Source organism: Vicugna pacos, chromosome 11 (assembly GCF_048564905.1).
Source record: "Vicugna pacos chromosome 11, VicPac4, whole genome shotgun sequence".
Taxonomy (NCBI): Eukaryota; Metazoa; Chordata; class Mammalia; order Artiodactyla; family Camelidae; genus Vicugna; species Vicugna pacos.
The window spans coordinates 102035366-102053787 of NC_132997.1; the positions used below are offsets into that span (position 1 = coordinate 102035366).

The window sequence follows — 18422 nt, forward strand, 5'->3', positions numbered from 1 at the left end:
GGGAAAGTGTGGTGTCTTCCTGTCACTAGAGCGGGTGGGGGTTGGGGCCCTGTGGAAGGGGGTGGGGAGATGGTTTCCTGGAGCTGCTGGCTAGATGGCCTGGGACCTTGCAGGGCTGGCCCGGACCTTGTGACCCTCACTCTGTTCACCCAAATGAGGCCAACGGCCACAGTGAGGTCCCGGCCCCTCTTGTGCCTGCAGGTTTGCTGGGCTTCAGAGGGAGGGCCGCTTGCTGGGGCCACCACAGCTGGCCATGGAAGTGCAGGAGAGCTCCCAGGATTGAGCCAGGAAGAGGCTTCTTAGACACAAGCAGACAGACGCCAAGTGATGGCAGTTCAAGCTCAGGCCTCCGCCTGGTGAGGCTGAGCAGCAGGGTCTCTATGGGAGGGTGTCAGCAGAGCAGTGACGTCCTAGTGCCCTGGACAGTGTGGCTGCCCGTTGCGGGCTCAGTTCACTTGTGGCCCTGCGGGACACGACCCTGATGCTCACACCACACAGGGTCACTTCCCACTGCTCCGGAGGCTGGGTTCCGCTTCCTGGCTTTTACATGCTGCCTTCTCGCCGGGTCCTCCTGTGGGGAGGGGGCGGGGGGGAGGAGCTCTCAGGGGTCTCTTTCCAAAGGACACTGATGCCATTGCGGGGCCTCATCACCACCTCATCACCTCCCATAAGTCCTGCCTCTTGGACCTTGGGAGTTAGGATTTCAATGTGTGAACTGGGGGGACCCAGACACTCAGTCTATAGCAACCCCCCATGGCCAGTGACACGTGAGCCACATGTGAAGGGAAAGAAGGCCTGGGAGGCATGTCCAGCAGGCACCCAGACCCCTTCAGATGCCCCGTGGGCACAGCAGAGGCTGGTTCCCCAGGGTGCGCTGCAGTGGGGTCCCACGTCATGTGGGTTTGGCAGAGACCCAAAGGCAAGCCAGGGAGTGAGGGCTTCCTAGTGGGAAGAGAGCTCGGGGCCCCCGTCCCCCCAGGAGGCTGCATCCTCGAGGTTGGTGAGGGGCACATTGTGACCTTCACCAGTGGGTCTCGAGTTGGAAGGGGAAGAGGGACAGTGGTTGGCTGCATCCTGGCAGGGGTGGTTAGCTGCAGCTTCTCAGGCTGGCAGCCGCTCCACTGCTATAGACAGTCGGCCGCAGTCTGTCCGCATAGTCAGGCTGTCTCCATCTCTTGCAGCCTAAGGGCAGTTTTCTCCTTGGGGACCAGAGGCAGATTCGGGGCATGCCCATGGGTTCCTGTCCCGAGGAGGAAGGTGCGGCCCCTGCCATCCCCCCGCTGAAGGCTGGCGAGAAGTACCACCTGTTCGTGAGTTACAGCAGCGTGGACGCCGCGTGGACCCATGGGCTCATCAGTCGCCTGGAGGTGGACCACGCAGGGCTGAAGGTCTGCCTGCATGAGCGGGACTTCATGCCGGGCAGGAACGTTCTGGAGAACATGGCCGATTGCATCCACCAGAGCCAGAAGGTGCTGCTGGTCCTGAGCCAGGACTTCGTGCAGAGCCGGTGGTGCTTGCTGGAGGCCGACCTGTCCCTCTTTGGCTCCTGCCTGGAGCAGAAGCCGGTCATCCCGGTCCTGCTAAGGCCCTGCCAGGTCCCGCTGTACCTCAGCCACCTGACCTATCTGGAGGCCACGGACGGCCGCTTCTACCACAAGGTGGTGCAGCTCCTGTGCACACCCAACCAGCGCGTGGCACGCCCCCTGGGCCTGCGCTCGGCCCCCTCCCTCTACAGCGGGAAGACCCTGCTGACCCTGGACTGCATCAACAGGGAAAGCCTGCCCTCCTGGAGAGTGGGCACCTTCAGCACCCTGGCCGTCCCGGACCCCTTGAAGCCGGTGCTGGAGGACCCCGAGGTGTACAGGCATGCTGTGGGCATCCTGAATGGGGTGCAGTCACCTCGGTCCTGCCTCCGGTACCTGGGCTGCAGGATCACACTGGGCATCTTCCTGATTCTCCTCTCCTTAGTATCAATCCTCCTCCCTTTGGTTTTGGGGCTCTCGCCAAACCAGCCTCCTCAGCGGCTCCTCCTGATCACTGCCAACATATTTTTCTGCCCCTTCTTTATGATCTTAGGCATTAACACTTTGTGCTGGTTCAGAAGGTTTTCTAAGAGGAAGACGCGGGAGCTGGATCTCAGGGTGGGTGAGGCCAACCTGCTGCTGGCGCCCCACTCGGTGCTGATGGGCAGCAAGACCATGAACAGGCTCCACTTCGTGTACGTTGTGCTGGGGGACTGCAGGGAGGCCTTCCTGGAGGCGCCGGGTGGCGAGGCCCTGTTCCGGGAGGCCCTGGTGCAGTTCTCATCCAGCTACGCCTGCTGCCTGGCCCACGCGCACTTCCCCGACTCCGAGGACGCTCCCGGGGCTCCGGGCCACCTGGAACTGGGCCTGTGCTTCTGCCGGTTCGTCTCTCTGCAGCTGAGGAGACAAGGGTGGCTCAGGGCTCCCCCTGTGTGACAGCTGGAGGGGCCTGGGGGCAGGGCCTGTTTTTGGGCATCCAGCTGCCGCTGAGCTGGCCCTGCAGACTTGGCAGCAGTGAGCTCTGGGCGGCGCACACAGGCCTCCCCACTTCGTCAGCTGTGCCCAGCCGGGCGGCCCTGAGGCCCCTGCAGCACCCAGAGGACCCACAGGCTGCTCTGAGGGTAGAGGTTACCAGCAGCAGTCCCTCAGGCCTGGCGTCCTGCTCCAGCCTGACAGTCGGGAGAGGAGGGCTTTGTCAGACTACCTGGGAGGAGGCTGGGGAAGCAGCGGTCTTGCTGTGGGACCCTCGGGAGATAGTCACTGCCCATCTCTGGATGGTCAGTGCATGTCCAGGGGCCGGGGCGGAGTGCGCTGGCTCCCTGGGCCCCCTGAATAGCTCCTCCAGGAACCTGCCCCCGTTGCTGGGACACAGATCAGATGGACCCCGAGGTTCACTCTCAGCCACACACACACACACACACTGTGCGCCTGCCGTCCGTGCTGAGAGCCCATGGGGGCCAGCCACAAGCCATCCTCGGCTGAAAACAGCCTGCGTTTGTCCTCAGTGCGGATATCTGCTGGTCAGACCCAGATGGACTTCAGACTGGGTGGGTGCTGTGTGCTGCCTGCCTCCCCTCCGGCTCCGTCCCAGCTCCTGAGACGCAGACCCTGGGTCGGTATCCTTCCCCTTCTGGAGGAGAGTGAGTCTGGGGCTGCAGCATGGCCTCCTGCAGTCCAGCAGCGGAGCCTGTCCGTCCACAAACACTGCCCCTGAAGACAGGCCTCTGAGCTCAGAGGTGGTGGCGCTTCTGCTGAGAGAGCGGCATTTGAGGGGCACAGACGTGACCTGATCCTGGGTGTGGGGGCCCAGCAGGAGTGTCTCCTGAGAGTCCCAGTTGCGCCCTTACCAATCCGTAGACGAGCAGCTGGCGGATTGCAAGTCTGGTGCTGGGCAGATGTTCCCAGGTGTTGTGCTGGCCAGAGCTTGGCTAAGCAGCTGCGTGGTGTCTCTGCCTCACCCATTTCCCAGGTGCAGGCCCTGGACCGCAGCTGCAGAAGCACAGGCAAGTGAGGCTCTGGAGGCTTTCCCAGCAGCACTGTGAGTGACAGTGCCCTCCCTCCCAGGCCCTCCCCAGCACTCCTTAGATGAGACCCCCATTCCCCGCAGAGTGTACCAAAATCCCACTCTTTTGGTTTGAACTGGCCGATCTGCCCGCTAGCCCAGGGATCTCAAAGCACTCTCCCCACGGAACCCGATGCAGGCTCGTGCTGGGGTCGGCCTCTCTGTCTACACCCACCTGACCTCCCCCATCAGTAACAAGTTCTCTGCTTCAGTTTCTTCCGTGGTCTGCTCTTGAACTTGGCAGCACCCTGGGCTTCTCTTACCAAGTGTTAATCAAGCTGAATCACAAGGCGACTGTCCTGCTGGAGGCAGCATTGGCCCGCTCTGTCCTGGGGCCAGGGCCGCACGGAGAGGATCTCCCTCCAGAGGAGACTGAGCAGCAGGCAACAGTGAGAGAGGCAGAGAAGGGGGGGTTCCGGGCGGGGGTCCGCACCAGCAATGGCACCAGACAGGAATCTGGTCACAGCGAGAAGCCTGAACCTCGGTGGCCCCAAAGATGGGCCCTGACACAGCCTCTCTGTGGCTGGTGGGGCCTGGCACTCCTGTACGTTGAAGGGCTGGGGGCCGCTGGGGAAGCAGCAGGGCCAAGACATGACCACAGGCTCTGCCCCAGAGTGGGCACCTGTGAGCCCCAAAGCCATCTGGGCCCCACGTGGAGAAGAGCCTCTTGTAGCAGTGGAGGCTCCGGCTCCCTTCCAGGGGCCCCCTGGACTCCGCTGGGTCCTCCAGCCTCTGCAAAGTCTGAGTGTGGGACCACCCACCCAACTTCCGGGTCAGAGCTGGCTCCTAGACGGCACAGGTGACACCCACAGACACGGAGGAGCCGACTTGAGGCCACACCTGCCCAGGCCGAGGGTCCACTCAGTGCTGAGTGCAGCTGGATCAGAGAGCACTGGAGCCTCGCATGCAGAGCCGGGCAACTGGTCAGCCTTTCAGGGCCAGACTCCCGGTTGCATCACAGGAAACCCTGGGAGGCCATGCTGGGGCTGGAGGTTGGGGACGGGGGTGGGCATGGCCTCGCTGTGCACGCACAGGCACGTGCATGGGCTCCTCGGGCATGCCGGTGACAACAGTGGCATTCCTGCTCGGTGGTGCCCAGCGGTGCATCTGAAAGAGGGCAGAGAGACAAAAGGGAGGGCAGAGGTCTCTCGTCAAAAGACCAAGATTTTTCATCATGAAATAGTATATTTGTGCAATCAGAAAGGAGAAGCATTAGAGGAGCCATTCTGCTCTCACACAGGCTGTTGGGAATCTAAGCCTCCTTTGAACTGAGCCTACGACAGTGCCTCAGCCAGCCTTGCTCCAGTGCCCCTGGCCTGGCCAGCCCCACATTGCTGTGCAGATCCCCCACTGGGGCAGGCAGTGTCGGCTGTGGGGGATGCTAGACCTGGAGGAGTGGCCCCCCAGAGTGCCCACTAGGCTGGCCACCCCCTTGCACCCACTCCAAGGCTGCATGACCCAGGCCAATGGCTCCAGAACACAGGGACCCCAGCCCACCCTCCAGGGCCTGGACCCAGGGCTGTCACACTGCCTGCTCTGGCCCCTTGACCTCGCCACCTGCACGAGAGGTCAGTGGCTTGGGGGGGGGGTCGGACGGGGCCCTGCATACCTGCTGCAGCAGGAGCAGCGGCCTTCACGGTGGAGTGCCTGACCTCCACTATCCGCCCCAGGACAGGACCCCAAATCACCACCCTGGACAGGTGAGGATGGAGGTGCAGGCTCCTCTGTGCCTCTCAGGGACCTGGAGCTCCACCCCCTGCAGACGCCCCAAAATGCCTCTCCTCAGTCTTGGGCTGGTTTTTAGCAGGGTGACCCCAGGCAGGTGGGGCTGAGGCTCTAACCAGTGCTGGGAACCCCCTGACAAGGCTGCTGGTCACCAGGGGTCAGGCAGCTGTCCCAGGCTCACTCTCAGACCTGGAGCACCACCCCCTGGTGTTCACCCCAGGGCCTCTCCCTTGGCCGCGTGGGTTTCCCGTGAGAGGAGAGTGAGGTCCCCAGGACGGGGCTGCTGTGCCCTGGTGACCTCATCACAGCTTGGGCCTGCATTTAGCAGGAGTGACCAGGGCTCTGAGTAGACAGGCCCCAGGGCCCTACTTCCACTGCCCCTCCACCTGGCTGGGCTCTGCCTTGTGGGTCAGGTGAGCCTCACTCACTATGGACAGTGGGGATGGGCCAGAGCTGCCCTCGCCACCACCCTCCTCCAAGTGGACAGGGTGGGGGACACAGCACCGAGGTCAGCAGAGGACTGTCTTGTACCTGCTGTGGGTGTTGTGGAAAAAAAAACCTTCAGGGGAAAAATGTGAAGCAGAATAAGTAAAAAAATGCACGTGCATCTGCGTATTTCTGCAAAAAGATACACAGGAAGGCGGAATTAGACTAGTAAGACTGAGTTCCTTCAGGGGGCGGGCGGGAGGCAAGTGTCTTATCTGGGACTTCTTTTGTGTGGTTTTGCCTTTGGGAACCATGTTAATATTACACGCTAAAAAACAATATAATAAAACCAACAAAAATGAGGAAAGGACACTAAAAGGGAGTATAAGCAGTAATAAGGGACTCTTCTATGTTTCAAAGGAATGGCATAACTGCACTGATGTGAAAAAAAGAAAAGCTCCAAGTAACTTTTGGCCTGGCGCTTTGACTATGCACCCTCAGGCTGAAGGCAAACGCCCTCCTCTAGTTTGCAGGCTCACTTCTGTCGCGGTACGGACACCAGTTCCGAGGCAAAGTGCGGCGCACTCTGAGACTAGCGAGTAAGTATACTGAGGATGACAGGAGCCAGGTGTCTCTGCGGAGAAGGGGCTCCCATCACGGGAAGGAGGAGAGTCTCACTGGGAACTCCAGGAGTTCCCTGTGTGTTGTACACATGTGTGTAGATGTGTGGGCATGTCGTACAGATTTATGAGGGTTGTGTCTATGCATGTATGTGCACTTATGCACATACACACATACGCTTAGAGGAGAGAGATCTAGATGTGTGTATGAGTGTGTATACACACATCTACCCTCAAAGTCCAGCCACTGGGTGTGCCTCTGAAACTGAGTCCCCCTAAACCCGAGTGCCCTTACTGAGTTTATGATTCATCTCACCACCCAAAACTTTGTTCCCTTTCTTGTGCCCTCAGACCTCAGTCCTGCACTCACTGAACACTCACCAACCAGAGTCAGAAGACTAAAACTCCTGTTGTCAATAAAATTGCCAATGTACCCAAACTGCCTGTGTAGACATCGTCATTAACATACAAACTCAGGTTATTTCTCCAGGGCAGGGTGAGCTAACAGAGCCCTGAGCCATGGACCACCTGGCCAGAGACATCCTGACTCCCAAAACTAGATTAAGAACGGTCGCAGGAATCCATGGGTCCCACTGATATAAATAAATGACTTAATGGGGGGCAGGGCAGGGGGGTCTTCCTTATAGTCGGCTAAGAATTGTAGAAGAATCAATTGAATGTAGAAAATTATCACTTGGAAAATATTGTTATTGATTCGGACAAAAATCTTCCCTGGATGCTATTACTAGGTGAGGGGTTTTTATGTAAATATTATTACTCACCAGTCTCAAAGCATCTTCCACAAAATGTGTATTAATTTAGAAAGGGAAAAATGGTGGTTTTATAGGGAAAAACCTTGTCAGAAGCCACCTTAGGCACATTATGGAGTTAACCTCACCTCCCTCCACCTTGCCTCCCTCCACCTTGCCTCCAGTGTGGGTCTCACTCATCTTCTGGACCCCACCCGCTGTTCCAAGGCTGCCCAGACCCCCTACATTGCCAGGCTGGAGGCCTAGCAGTCAGATTCCCACCCTTCTTCTGAGCACCTTGGGAATCACCCAGCCCCAGTGCTCAGCTGCAGGGCAGATTGCTGACACTGGCTCTAGACAGGTCACCTGACACCGCAGAGATGCTCCGGGCTCTCATTCAAGGCAGGCACTCTGCACTGGGGCTGAGGGGAGCTCCCCAGGAACTCCCACCCATGTAAGGCAGCAGTCTCCAGCTGTTTCCTCCGGCTGCCTGGGCTTCCCAGGCCCTGTCATTCCTGTCTGCCAAGCCCAGCTCTTAGTCCCCAGGCCTGAGCTCACCTCCAACCAGTGGGGTATCTGGGCCTGGGGGCCAGTCATCAGAGGAGGACAAGGGCTTCAGGGGAGGGGCACAGTCTGATCCACCCAGGTTGGGGCAGAGCTGGGACCTTTCAGAGTTGTGGTAGGGGGAGGTAGGGCAGGCTGTGCTTCCCAAAGTGAGCTGCCAGGGTGAATGAGAAGACTCTTGGTGGCTCAGGGCACCCATGGGCCCTCAGACCTACCGCCCCACCTCTAGCTTCCAGAAAACAGAAGATCGAGTGTTCTATGGGGCCCTCTGGGGCCCCAAGGGCCAGCTTACACCCCTCCCCCGGATGCCCTACGTGCCCTCACATGAGCATCTGCTTGATGCTTTATCCAGTCACTCATCTCGTGGGCAGTGCAGCTTGTGGGCAGGAACTGTATGTGGGTGCTGCCCAGAGCCCAGGGATTCAGACGCTCCCACCAGATGGGGGAGTGGCTTAGGGACCAGGCCCAGCACCCGTAGACTGTGATGGACATGGCTGGGCTTGGGGCTAGATGGCGGTCAGTTGGGAGGCTTCCCTGGGTGGAAGCGAGCTTATTCCGTTGTACCCAGCCGAGCGATGGACCAAACCAGGGCCTGTCCACTTGGGGCTTTGGCCCCCAGGCAGGCTTGCATAATGGCCCTTGCCTCCTCCCCTGTACGCATGAGCTGCGTGAGCCTCGTGTCCAGCTCACTGCCCTCCGCGGCCATCACTGCTCCCCGAGGTCCCTCAGGGGTCCCTGTAGGCAGTGGAGGACAAGATGCGGGTGCTCGCCCAAATTGGGGTTGAGGGGCAGGAAAAAGGCCGGAGGAACCGAGGCTGCTCAGGAGACGCGAGAGCCAGGTGGATGTGAATCTTTACTTAGAGAAAAGCGACAGAGCTAGAGGCTCACTGGGCGGGGGCGTCAGCGAGGGGTCCTGGGAGCAGGGCCACGACCACAGCGGGGAGAGCCTCTGGCGAGGGCCGGCGCAGGTAGCGGCGTAGGGTGCTGCGAAGACAGAGGGGACGAGGGGTAGGAGCGGGCGAGGCGGGGCCGGCACACGGCCCCCTACCGCGCGCCTGCAGGGGAAGAACGGCGAGACTGAACCCCGCCCGCCCGCCTCCGGTTCACCTGACACCGCCCCCTCCGGTCCCGCGGGTCCCGGCCCGCCCAAGCCCCTCCCAGGAGCTCAGACGCGGTCACAGGGGTCGCGTGGGCGGACAGCACCCCTGGGTAAGCCTCGGGCAGATGGGGTAGGCGCTCCCGGGGTGGGGGGGATAGGGAAGATGCTCAAAGGAGTGGCTGGGGACTACATCCACGCCCCCGGGGCCGCCGGGGCACACCTACCCGGACGGGCTGCGGGCGCAGAGGCTGTCACTGGGGGGCTGGGGGCAGCGCGCTCCCCGCCACCTGCGCCGCCTCTTTCTCTCCCTGAGCGGAGGGCTTCTCCGAGGGCTTCAGGGAAGGCTTGGCGGAGGGCTTGGCGGAGGGCTTGGCGGAAGGCTTCCCGGAGGGCTCCGAAGCGGCGGCCGCTGCGCCCGCCCGGTTGGGTGCCTTGGGCGTCTCCTTGAAGGCGCGGTAGCCCCCAACCCACGGCGTCTCCGTGCCGTGCTTGCGGCCCATTGGGTAGGCCCCAATGGCCGCCAGGATGCTGCGGTGACGCTCGGGGTCCAGCTCGGTGTAGTACATCTCCAGAGTCAGCGGGGTGCAGATCTTGTGCTGCGGGAGTGAGCCGGTCAGGGGCGGGGGCGGGGCGCAGGGAAGAGGGGCCGCGAGAAGCCGGGGAGAGGGGAACTGGGGAGGGAGGCGCGCGGGGGGGATGGGGGAGGCGGCCGCGCCCATGGGCCCGGGTGTGCAAAGCGGGGTGTTGTCCTCAGTGACATCGGACACGACGCAGGAGCCATGTGCGAGGGCCACACGCGGGAGAGCGGTCACCTCGGGGCCTTCCTGTCCCTTCTGCTTTTGAGCAGTTCAGTAGTACTGTAGACAGTGCCCTTAAATCCATTTGTTTCTGCCATAATTTCAAGCCACCAGAGGTCAGCCTCCAATTCAGAACTCAAAGCCCCAGGAAGAGCCAGCCCTTGTCAGACACGGGTGGTCGTGGCCTCTTCCGGGGTGAAGGGAAGGGGGCTCGGCGAATGCAGGCAGCCCGCCCCTAGCCCGCAGACTTCCGAGGGATCCCAGTGAGTGCCCGAGGTTAACAGCCCAAAGGACCCCTGGGAAATACAGCCTACGGGCCTCTGGGCACGTGTGGTCGAGCGCTTCCACCTCGGAAACCACGGGAAAGGCGGGGGTTTAGCTACTGGGAACTTAGAAGCTTAAAAAAATTACACTGAAAATGATTTTTTAAAAGTCATCATAAGCAAAGTCGAGAAAAAAAAAGAATGGGGAAAATACCTGTCACACATATAGAAAATTATGTCCTGCGGCCTAGAAGCCCGCCGCGTGCCAGGCAGGGAGGAAAAGGCCGGCCCCGCGGGGAGAACCGTGCGGCCTGTGGTGGGGCCCGCACCTTCACCCCCGCGGCACCCCCTTCCTTAGGCTCCACTTTTTAAATCACAGGAAGACAAAACCTCCAGCTAAAACACCTTTTCTTTTCATTTTTCTAAAGATAGGACTCGAATATACCTGGGAGGTCACAGTCCCACAGACGGGAAACGCCTGTCCCCTCCACCCCGAGGAGGGGTTGGCGGTGCGGGGGAGGGGAGCGGAGGCACCTGTCACCCAGGCTTCCTCAGGACACCCGCTCAAGACCCTCCCTGGTACTCTGCCTGGAGGCCATCAGAGAGCAGGGGGGCCTGACTGCCCCTTCCCAGCCCCGGTGCCCAGGCTGCCGTCCTTACCCGAAGCAGGAAGCCGTCGGGGCAGCTGAACTGGTCGTACCAGACAGCCTTGTACATGATCACGACGCAGGCCAGGAGCGCCAGGGTAAATGCCAGCATCCTCCCCGTGGACACCTGGCGGGTGGGGAGGTGTGGAGGGGAGAGCCCAGGTAGGGGGATGTGAGGCTGCAGCAGGGCCCTGCAAGGACCACACAGCCCCGTGCTCGCTGGCCTCTCGGAAGTGATGGAGAAAGGGGGAAAGGGCAGATTAACTACTGAAAAACGAAGGTTTCAGAAATAGTACACTAAAAATGATAAAGAGCCGTCATTAGTAAGGTTAAGAGCTGGAAAAGGAAGGGGAAAAACGTTTGCCTGACACCTTACAGAAAAAGTGCCTATTGTATGCAGGAAACCCAGGAGTCACCAAGGAAGAGACAAGGACCCACCTGGGAGAGGGTACAGGGCACGAGCCAGCACCACCCAGACAGCGATCCTCCGAGGGCAGCTGCTGCTCTCACCCCACTTTACAGCGACAGGGAGGCTGGGGCTTAGCCTGGCGCTGCCCAGCCCTGCACCCCACCCCTGAATGGGGTGATTCCCTGTGACACTCTCCCCCTGAGAGCAGGGCCCTGACCAAGGGCCCAGCTGACCCAGCCCAGAGCCTGGGTGCCCAGGACCTGTAGGTGCCTCTCCACCGCCCTGCCCTAACTCCCCACGGAACTGACAGGAGGGTTGGGTACCCTGCGCCCATGGCCCGAGTGGCTGCCGCTCAGTTTCTGGGCCTCCAGATCGGAGAACTTCTTCGACTGGTCCGGGGAGGACAGCTGGTATTCCGTCTGTGTCTTAATGACCACCTGTGGAAAGAGATGACCCCAGAGGCCCTGAACTGGGAGGGCTGGGAGAGAAGGGGACAAGGGGTCTGCTGCCCACAGTGGTGTGGGTGCTGGCCATCTGCCAGGACTGGTGAGTGGCAGGGTTCCAGGGGCTGCCGGCTGAGGCCTAGGGAAGGTGGACACTGGAAGTCTGCTGGGGCCATGGCAGCCCACGTCCTGGCCAGACCATGGAAACAGCCCCTCAGTCTGCTGGCTGCCTTTGACTCTGAGGGTGCTAGCTCTCCCTGCCAGGAGCTTCCCCTTCAGTGGCTCTGTAGCTTGGGTTTCTTAGAAAGCCCACCCCGATTTCTCCTCTGACTCCCAGAGTCTGAGGCCCCACCACAAAGGCCACAGGCAGGTGCAGTCCTGTGCCTCATGTCTCCCACTGAGGGGCAAGGACTGAGCCTTCCCACAGTGTCCTTTGAGAACTAGGTCCAGAACCATAGCAGACTCAGCTGAAGCCCACACAGATTGCTGGAGAACTGCCCTTGGCCACAGGAGCAATGCCTGGAAAGTATTCCCATGGTCCCCAGTCATAGCTGACCGATGGGGCCTCCAGCTGGGACAACTCTTGGTACCATTCACTCTACAGGCTCAAGTGGGATCAGGCTGGGCTGTGTCAGAGCTGAGCTCTGCTTCTTACAGATTCCGTATGAGAGCTCCCCCTCCACCAATCACTTGCCCAAGGACCCCATCTCAGTCCCCAACCCAAGACAGAACGCACCCAGCAGAGGAAGGGTGGAGAGTTTTGCTTGCTGAGCCCCTGCTGGACAGCAGACAGGCTGGGCGCTGTCTGTGTGATAGTGTGTGAACTCTCACTGTCACCCTGAGGCTGGTTTACCCCAGTTTACAGGTGAAAAGGGTGGTTCTGGGTGGCAGGGGAGCTGACCGGTCACACAGATGGCCAGCCTCTCCTGCACCTTGCAAGAAGCCACACCTAAACCAACCCCTCCTGTACCCCTTTGTTTCCGCTTCGTCCTTTCTTGCTCACCTACCTGGTCAGCAAAGGATGGCTGCAGCTGGCTGACATCCAGGGGGCTGATCAGGGGGACGCTGTCCATAATAGCCCCATCCTGGTCCCCAGGGTCTTTGCCTGACTTCCCCGAGAAGCTGCAGCTCAGCTTCACCATGGTGGATGGTAGTCCTTGTCCTGTCCACAGGTAGACACAGAGTCACTGCCCACTGGCCACCTAGCAGATGTTCACACCAGCTGGCTCTGGAGTGAGAGGACCCCAGGTTGACCCTGATGCTCCTCACGCCAGAGCCAGGACGGGCTGTGGGCAGCCAGGCCAATCTCCCTAGGACAGACCAGGCGAGACCAGCCACAGGGTTCTAGTCCCTTCCTGCCCACTGGGCTCCCTCGAGTCCCCACAGCCCTGCAGGGGATGGCGCCTCTAGAGGACATTCCAAGAGCAGCTATTCCAACCAAGAGAAAACAATCCCAGAGAGAAGGCTGGAGAGTCAGGAGGCCAAACTTAGCAAATAAAAATACAGGACACCAGGTGAAGTCTGAACTACAGACAAGCAAGGGGTGCTTTTGCTTTTTGTAATATATCCATGTAATATGCAATGCAGGACATACTTATGCTAAAAAGTTATTGTCTATCTGAAATTCAAACTTAATTGAGTGTCCTGTGTTTTATCTGGCAACCCTGCGGGAGATGGGGAAGTAACAAAGGGCTATAGGAAGAGAATGCTGGTGGGTAAATCCAAGCACTACCTGCACAGAGCATGGTGGTAAAGGTGGACTTGGGGCTGGGCCATCAGGGACCTGGAATGACCTGACAAGAGCAGAAGTGGGGGCAGGGTGGATGCTGGAGGGGCCTTCGTGGGCTGGAAGAGGCCAAAGCCTCCCCCAACACTGGAGAGGTCAAGATAGTCTCACTTTTGGGCTGACCACTAAGAGTCACAGCAAATGACTTCTAACTGAAAAAGTAAAAACATAAAACATAGTCAAAAGAAGAAAAGGTCCTTTGTCCACTAAGAAACTGAATTTGTCATTAAAACCTTCTGACAACTCCAGGCCATAAAGCATCACCCCTAAATTCTACCAATCACTTAAAGAGGAAATAATGCAAATTTCACACAAAACTCATCCAGAAGAAAGTCCTGGAAAAGCCAGAGGAAGGATTCGTCTGCCAGGCGTCCAGCTTGCTACACAGCAGTGGAGTCTAAGCTGTGTGGGGTTGGTGCATGGTGTGCCCATGTGACACACTCTACACTCACGGACCACGGGTTTATGATGGAGATGTCGCTGCAAAGCAGAGGGGTGGCCACCTTTCTATAAATAGATGTCCACATGGCAAACAATGGACCTAATCCCCACCTCACACCTCACACAAAAACTGCTCCAGCTGGAGAAACCAAGATGGAAAAGCATCTTGAAGATAATGCAGGAGAATACTTTCCTGGTCTCAGGGAAGGAAAGAGTTCTTCAGTAAGACAAATAAGCACTAACCACAAAAAGCAATGTCAGTGAAAGAAGTACATTAAAGTTAAGAACTTCTGCCCATCAAAACATAGCCTTCAAAGAATGGAAATAGAAACCAAGACTGGGAGAAGATATTTGCAACCTGCAAATGAGAAAGGGCTTGTTGTGGGTTCAACAAAAGATGTGCCCAAGTCCTAACCCTGGGAACCCCTCCCTGAATGTGATCTTATTTGGAAACAGCATCTTTGCAGATCTAACTGAATTAAGATGAGATCATACTGGACTAGGGTGGACCCTGATCCAATGACTGGTGTCCTTGTAAGAAGGGGGAAATTTGGACACAGATGCACATAGGAGGAGACGGCTATTGAAGGGATGCAGCCGCAAGCCAAGGGACTCCTGGGGCCATCAGGAGCGGGAAGAGACAGGAAGGAGCCTCCCCTACTGCCTCGGAGGGAGCATGGACCTTTCAACATCTGGATTTCTCACTTCTTGCCTCCAGAGATGTGGAAGAATAAGTGCCTGTTGTTTTGAGCCACCAGTTGAACTAATTTGTTACAGCCGCTCAAGGAAGCCAATCCAAAGCGGCTATCTAAAATACACAGAATGCCTCGAGTTGGTAAAGAAAGACAGCTAACCCAAGAGAAAAACGGACAAAAGCAGATCTCAAATGGCATGAACTCTGAAGAGTGCTTACATTCTTCTCCTTGAGACACATTCGAGCCAGGTGGGGACCTGCCCACCAGAACCCCTGAGGGCGCGGGAGCAGACACTGTGCACGGTGGGGGTCGATATGTTTTATCTAGGATGTTGAACCTGTGACTGGCCTCACTCTTGGGTGGACACCGGCAGGAAGGCGGGTGGGCTGCAGGTGGACAGCCGCACCCTCCCACAGAACTGCGCACCAGCATGCATCTCCAGGGTAGAACGAGTACATAAAGGAGGCATTCCTGGGACTGAGTTCCTTAGAGCAGTGGAAGTGAAGAGACTACTGGCTACATGGAAGAACAGCCCTGAGTCACAGAAACAGAGCTGCCAAAAGAAGCCAGCAAAAGGAAGTTTCAAGAATAAGCAAACACAGCCTGCTTTAAGAGCTGGGGGTGGGGGGATCTGGGCAATGCGCCTATGTATGCAGAGTCCCGGTGGTGCCCTTGGGGGAGAGGAGCGGCTCTGGGGCAGGGTTTCCAGTCTTCACCTGATAGTAGATGCCTGGGGTTCACTTATGACAAATGATTAGGCTGCATGTTTGCTTTATGTCCTCTTCTGAGTTAGTTATATTCACAACAAAAAAGGTAACAAGCAAAGGAAACCAACAAAAGGACAGCGGTCAGGTAGCAGAGGCACAGCCGCACCAAGCGCCTTCCCCCCAGGACTGGACCCCGAAGTTCAGCTGAACAGACAGCTGTGCCCCGCCTGTCCCCTTCTTCGTGAGGACCCTCTGAGGTGAAGGGTAGAACCCAAGGGCAGCGTCTTCTGCCTTGGCCTCCAAATGCGGTCCTTCCCTCACCACTGCCTGCACCCACCTTGCATAGACTGCTCTGCCTCTGAGCCCCCAGACTTCTGTCCTGGGTGACCTCTCCTGGTAACAGCCCCACCAGCGCCGGTGCCCACCAGCCCCACAGGCGATCGCTCTCTGACACCCCAGTGGCCAGGCGCTGCTGTGGGTCCCAGTGTGGGCAGGCCAGGTGGGAACGCTGAAGGAGAACCCCTGCCCAGCGCGGAGACAGATGCGCAGGATGGAGTGTGGGAGGCGCTGGGAGATCCCCTTGGGTCCGCCACTGTGGGACAGGCGGGAAGCAGCCGGCCTGGGCTGAGAAAGGGGTCGCCGGCATCGTGGACTCCCTGGTGGCCCGCGGAGGAAGGTGCTCTTAGGGTCTTGAGCTGGGGCCCTTCCCTGGATGTGCGCGCCTCTCTCGTGGCCCTTAGAGACCAGCGAAGCGGCCCCACTCCCACCCGCCAAGCTGGTGGGCTCTTCCTGAGGTAGATCCGAGCCTGGCCTGGGCTCAGCCTGTGGATGACGCGGTCACCTGGGCACCTGCCCCAGGCGGGCGGGCGATCAGTCAGTCATTATCCACGCGGACAGCGCTTGTATGACGTCCACGCTCCATGAGGCAGAGATGGATTTGGAGCCATCAGCACATTTAAAAAAAAAAAAAAAAAAAAAAAAAAGGTCCGGCAATCCAGTGCAAGGAAAAGAAACAGACCAAAAGCGCCGAGAGGGGGCCATGGAGAGGGTATGATGGTGACAGGGGGCTGCGGGGGAGGACGGTTCGAGGTGGGGACAGCAAGTGCCCAGGCCTTGGGGCGGGAATGGTGCCGCCCAGGGAGAGAGGGGACCTTTACGCAGCGGACGCCCCCGAGGTTAGCAAACCAAGCCTGCAGTTTACAGGAGCGTAGACCCGTCAATCCAGGTTGGTGGCCACGCCCTCTGGAAGGCAGAAGGAGGAAGTCTCCCCCTCCTCCCGCCGGAGGCCCCTCCGCATATGGAGCTCCGCCTCTGGGTTCCGTCTGACCCAAACGTAAGCTCCAGCTCTTCTGACTCTGCGTGACGTTCATGTTACATCATCCCGGGTTTCCATGGCAACAGAGACAGGCAGGCAATGACACGTCTTCTTGAAGAAAAGAAGCGCTTTGGGGCCCAGTCAGAATGACGGGGAGAGGCTGGGCTGCATGTGGGAAGCGCCCCCCAACATTCCCTTCCTTCGCTGAGTCATTAGGACCCCCTGGGAAGGCTGGCTGGGCCCATTCACACGACAGACACAGAGCTCCGTGGAATTGGAGGGGTCTTCTCTACTCCTCCCACCGGCCCTCTCCACCCACCCTGCGCTGTAATTATGCCTTCTGCAGCGGCTCAGCTGCTCCCCACCAGCTGTGAGCTCCTGGGCTGGAGGGAGGTGCACGTCTCCTCTAAGAGGATTGGGACGGGCGCACCGGATAAGCAGTGAGGCTGTGCTGATGGACAGAATGGATGGATGGATGGGAGGGTACGGACCCTTAGTTGAAAGCCCGCAGGAAGCTCGGCTGCAGGTCACGTCACAGACTCGCTTTCACACGCGCACGCGCGCGCACACACTACCCTGGATGCTGCGTCACTCATAGGTGCGCGTCAGTGCGCACCGGCACGGGCATGTGCAGGGCCGGGCACGAGCCTCCTGTGCGCTTTGGGCAGGCATGTGACTGCGGAGCGCAGGGGGCCTGCAGGCTTTGCTGAAGCCCCCGCAGAGCCCCTGTTCCCGAGCCCCGTCTCCTAGCCCAGCCTCAACCCCCACCTAGGTGCCCTCCCACCCTTTGCCCTGCTGGCCGGTAGTGGGTTTGGCTGCTGGTTCAAGGGCAGGTGGACCACTGGCGCCAGCCCAGCCCTGAGCGGCCCAGGCGAGGGGGAAGGTGGTGGGAGGTGCAGGTCTGCACCGGTTTCAGCTCCCACCTACCAGCCACCTGTGGCCTTGCATCTAGAGCCTGGGGCAGGTAGTTCTGGAGAAATGCCCTCTTCCTGCCTCTGGGCCACCTCCCGCCTGCCGCGCAGCCTCCCCAACCCTCCCCCACCCCGCCCGCCCGCCCGCCACCCCCTACCCCCCCACCCCCCACTCCCGCTGCCGGCAGCGCTTTTCCCTGCTCTGATCCATCCGATGTCCCCTTCTGTTTTCCCCACCCCACTCAGGCAGAACTGAACCGGTCCTGGAACTGGCCCCCTCCCCACCTCGGGGACGTCCAGCTCCCACTGGCTCTCTCAGACCTGCAGAGGTGGAGCTGGCTCACGGGAGAGGGGCTGCAGTCACCATGGGTGGCGGGGCGCTGCTTTCCATCAGTCAGTCCTACTCCGACCCGAGCTGTGGGCTCTACTGAGGACTGGGAGCCGGGCAGCACGTTTGGTCTGTGCAGAGGTGGACACTCACCGCCCTTCTTGGACGTCCAGGCAGAGACTCGCCCCACGGAGGCCCCGATCCTCCGGGAGGCCTGAGGGCAGCACCCCGCGGGGGTCAGCAAAGACCCCCAAGGGAGGACCCCAGCTCCGCCGGCCACCAGTGGGTCAGTCGCAGGGCCCTCCCACCCCCGCTCTCCTACTGCTGCACACGCATCTGCATACACGCATCCCGCACATCTGCGAACTCGCACCTCTCACATCTGTGCACACACACCGGCATAGCTGCAGCCCCCGCACACGCACCACGCACACTCGCGCAACGCACTTGCACACCTCAGCACACACTTGGCCCCCCTCGACCCCGCTCCACGAGGAAAAATGTGGAAATGGCTCACAGGTGGCTCCAATGGGCAGCTGCGGCAGGATGCGGTCGCAGGACAAGGATGCGGTCGCAGGACAAGGATGCGGAGGCAGGATGCGGTTCCAGACGCTTCGCAGCTGGGGCGGGCCGGGGGCGGGGCCGAGCCCCAGACCGAGGCTGCCGTTGCCGTGGAGACGCAGGCTAGGGGAGCGGAGCCTTGCGTCTGCCGCCGCCGCACCCCTCCCACGCGCGCCCCGTCCGGGGGGGCCCCACCGTCTGTCACTCGCTTAGACACGCGCCACATCCACATACGGCGCACACCTCACAGAAACACACGCATCTCACACACACCATTCACACTTACAGCACCGAGCTCCAGCGGGGCAGACCCCCGGCCGGCTGAGCCCCTGCTGCTCCTCCTGTGGGGGT

General features: G+C 59.7%; 2 protein-coding genes across 9 annotated transcripts; one reads left to right on the forward strand and one right to left on the reverse strand.

Moving 5' to 3' along the window:
- The first annotated feature begins 224 nt into the window (after positions 1–224).
- LOC107033828 (uncharacterized) lies at positions 225–6786 on the forward strand. Its single transcript, XM_072972180.1, has 2 exons — positions 225–356; positions 1182–6786. The coding sequence occupies exon 2, from the start codon at positions 1227–1229 to the stop codon at positions 2457–2459; it is 1233 nt and encodes a 410-aa protein (XP_072828281.1). The 5' UTR covers positions 225–356; positions 1182–1226; the 3' UTR covers positions 2460–6786.
- A 1718-nt stretch (positions 6787–8504) lies between these two features.
- CALY (calcyon neuron specific vesicular protein) lies at positions 8505–18149 on the reverse strand. Of its 8 annotated transcripts, none has more exons than XM_072972184.1 (7): positions 18028–18123; positions 17664–17724; positions 12335–12489; positions 11208–11321; positions 10489–10602; positions 8993–9364; positions 8505–8653 (listed from the first exon to the last, which is right to left on the reverse strand). In XM_072972184.1, the coding sequence occupies exons 3-6, from the start codon at positions 12467–12469 to the stop codon at positions 9020–9022; spliced, it is 708 nt and encodes a 235-aa protein (XP_072828285.1). In that variant the 5' UTR covers positions 12470–12489; positions 17664–17724; positions 18028–18123; the 3' UTR covers positions 8505–8653; positions 8993–9019. The 8 variants fall into 8 exon arrangements, with proteins under 8 accessions (XP_072828285.1, XP_072828289.1, XP_006207509.1 ...); XM_072972188.1 differs by lacking the exon at positions 17664–17724 and adding an exon at positions 17504–17616 and having other exon boundaries at positions 18028–18109; XM_006207447.4 differs by lacking the exon at positions 17664–17724 and having other exon boundaries at positions 18028–18149.
- Positions 18150–18422: the final 273 nt, after the last annotated feature.

Bases quoted from the DNA above. Each gene is read 5' to 3' on its own strand.
- LOC107033828 (XM_072972180.1), top strand. From the start codon at position 1,227: ATGCCCATGGGTTCCTGTCCCGAGGAGGAAGGTGCGGCCCCTGCCATC.
- CALY (XM_072972182.1), bottom strand. The intron at 10,603-11,207 runs GTACCCAACCCT...CCCACCCGCCAG, and splicing joins ACTCGGGCCATGGGCGCAGG to GTGTCCACGGGGAGGATGCT. The intron at 9,365-10,488 runs GTAAGGACGGCA...TCACTCCCGCAG, and splicing joins CCGACGGCTTCCTGCTTCGG to CACAAGATCTGCACCCCGCT.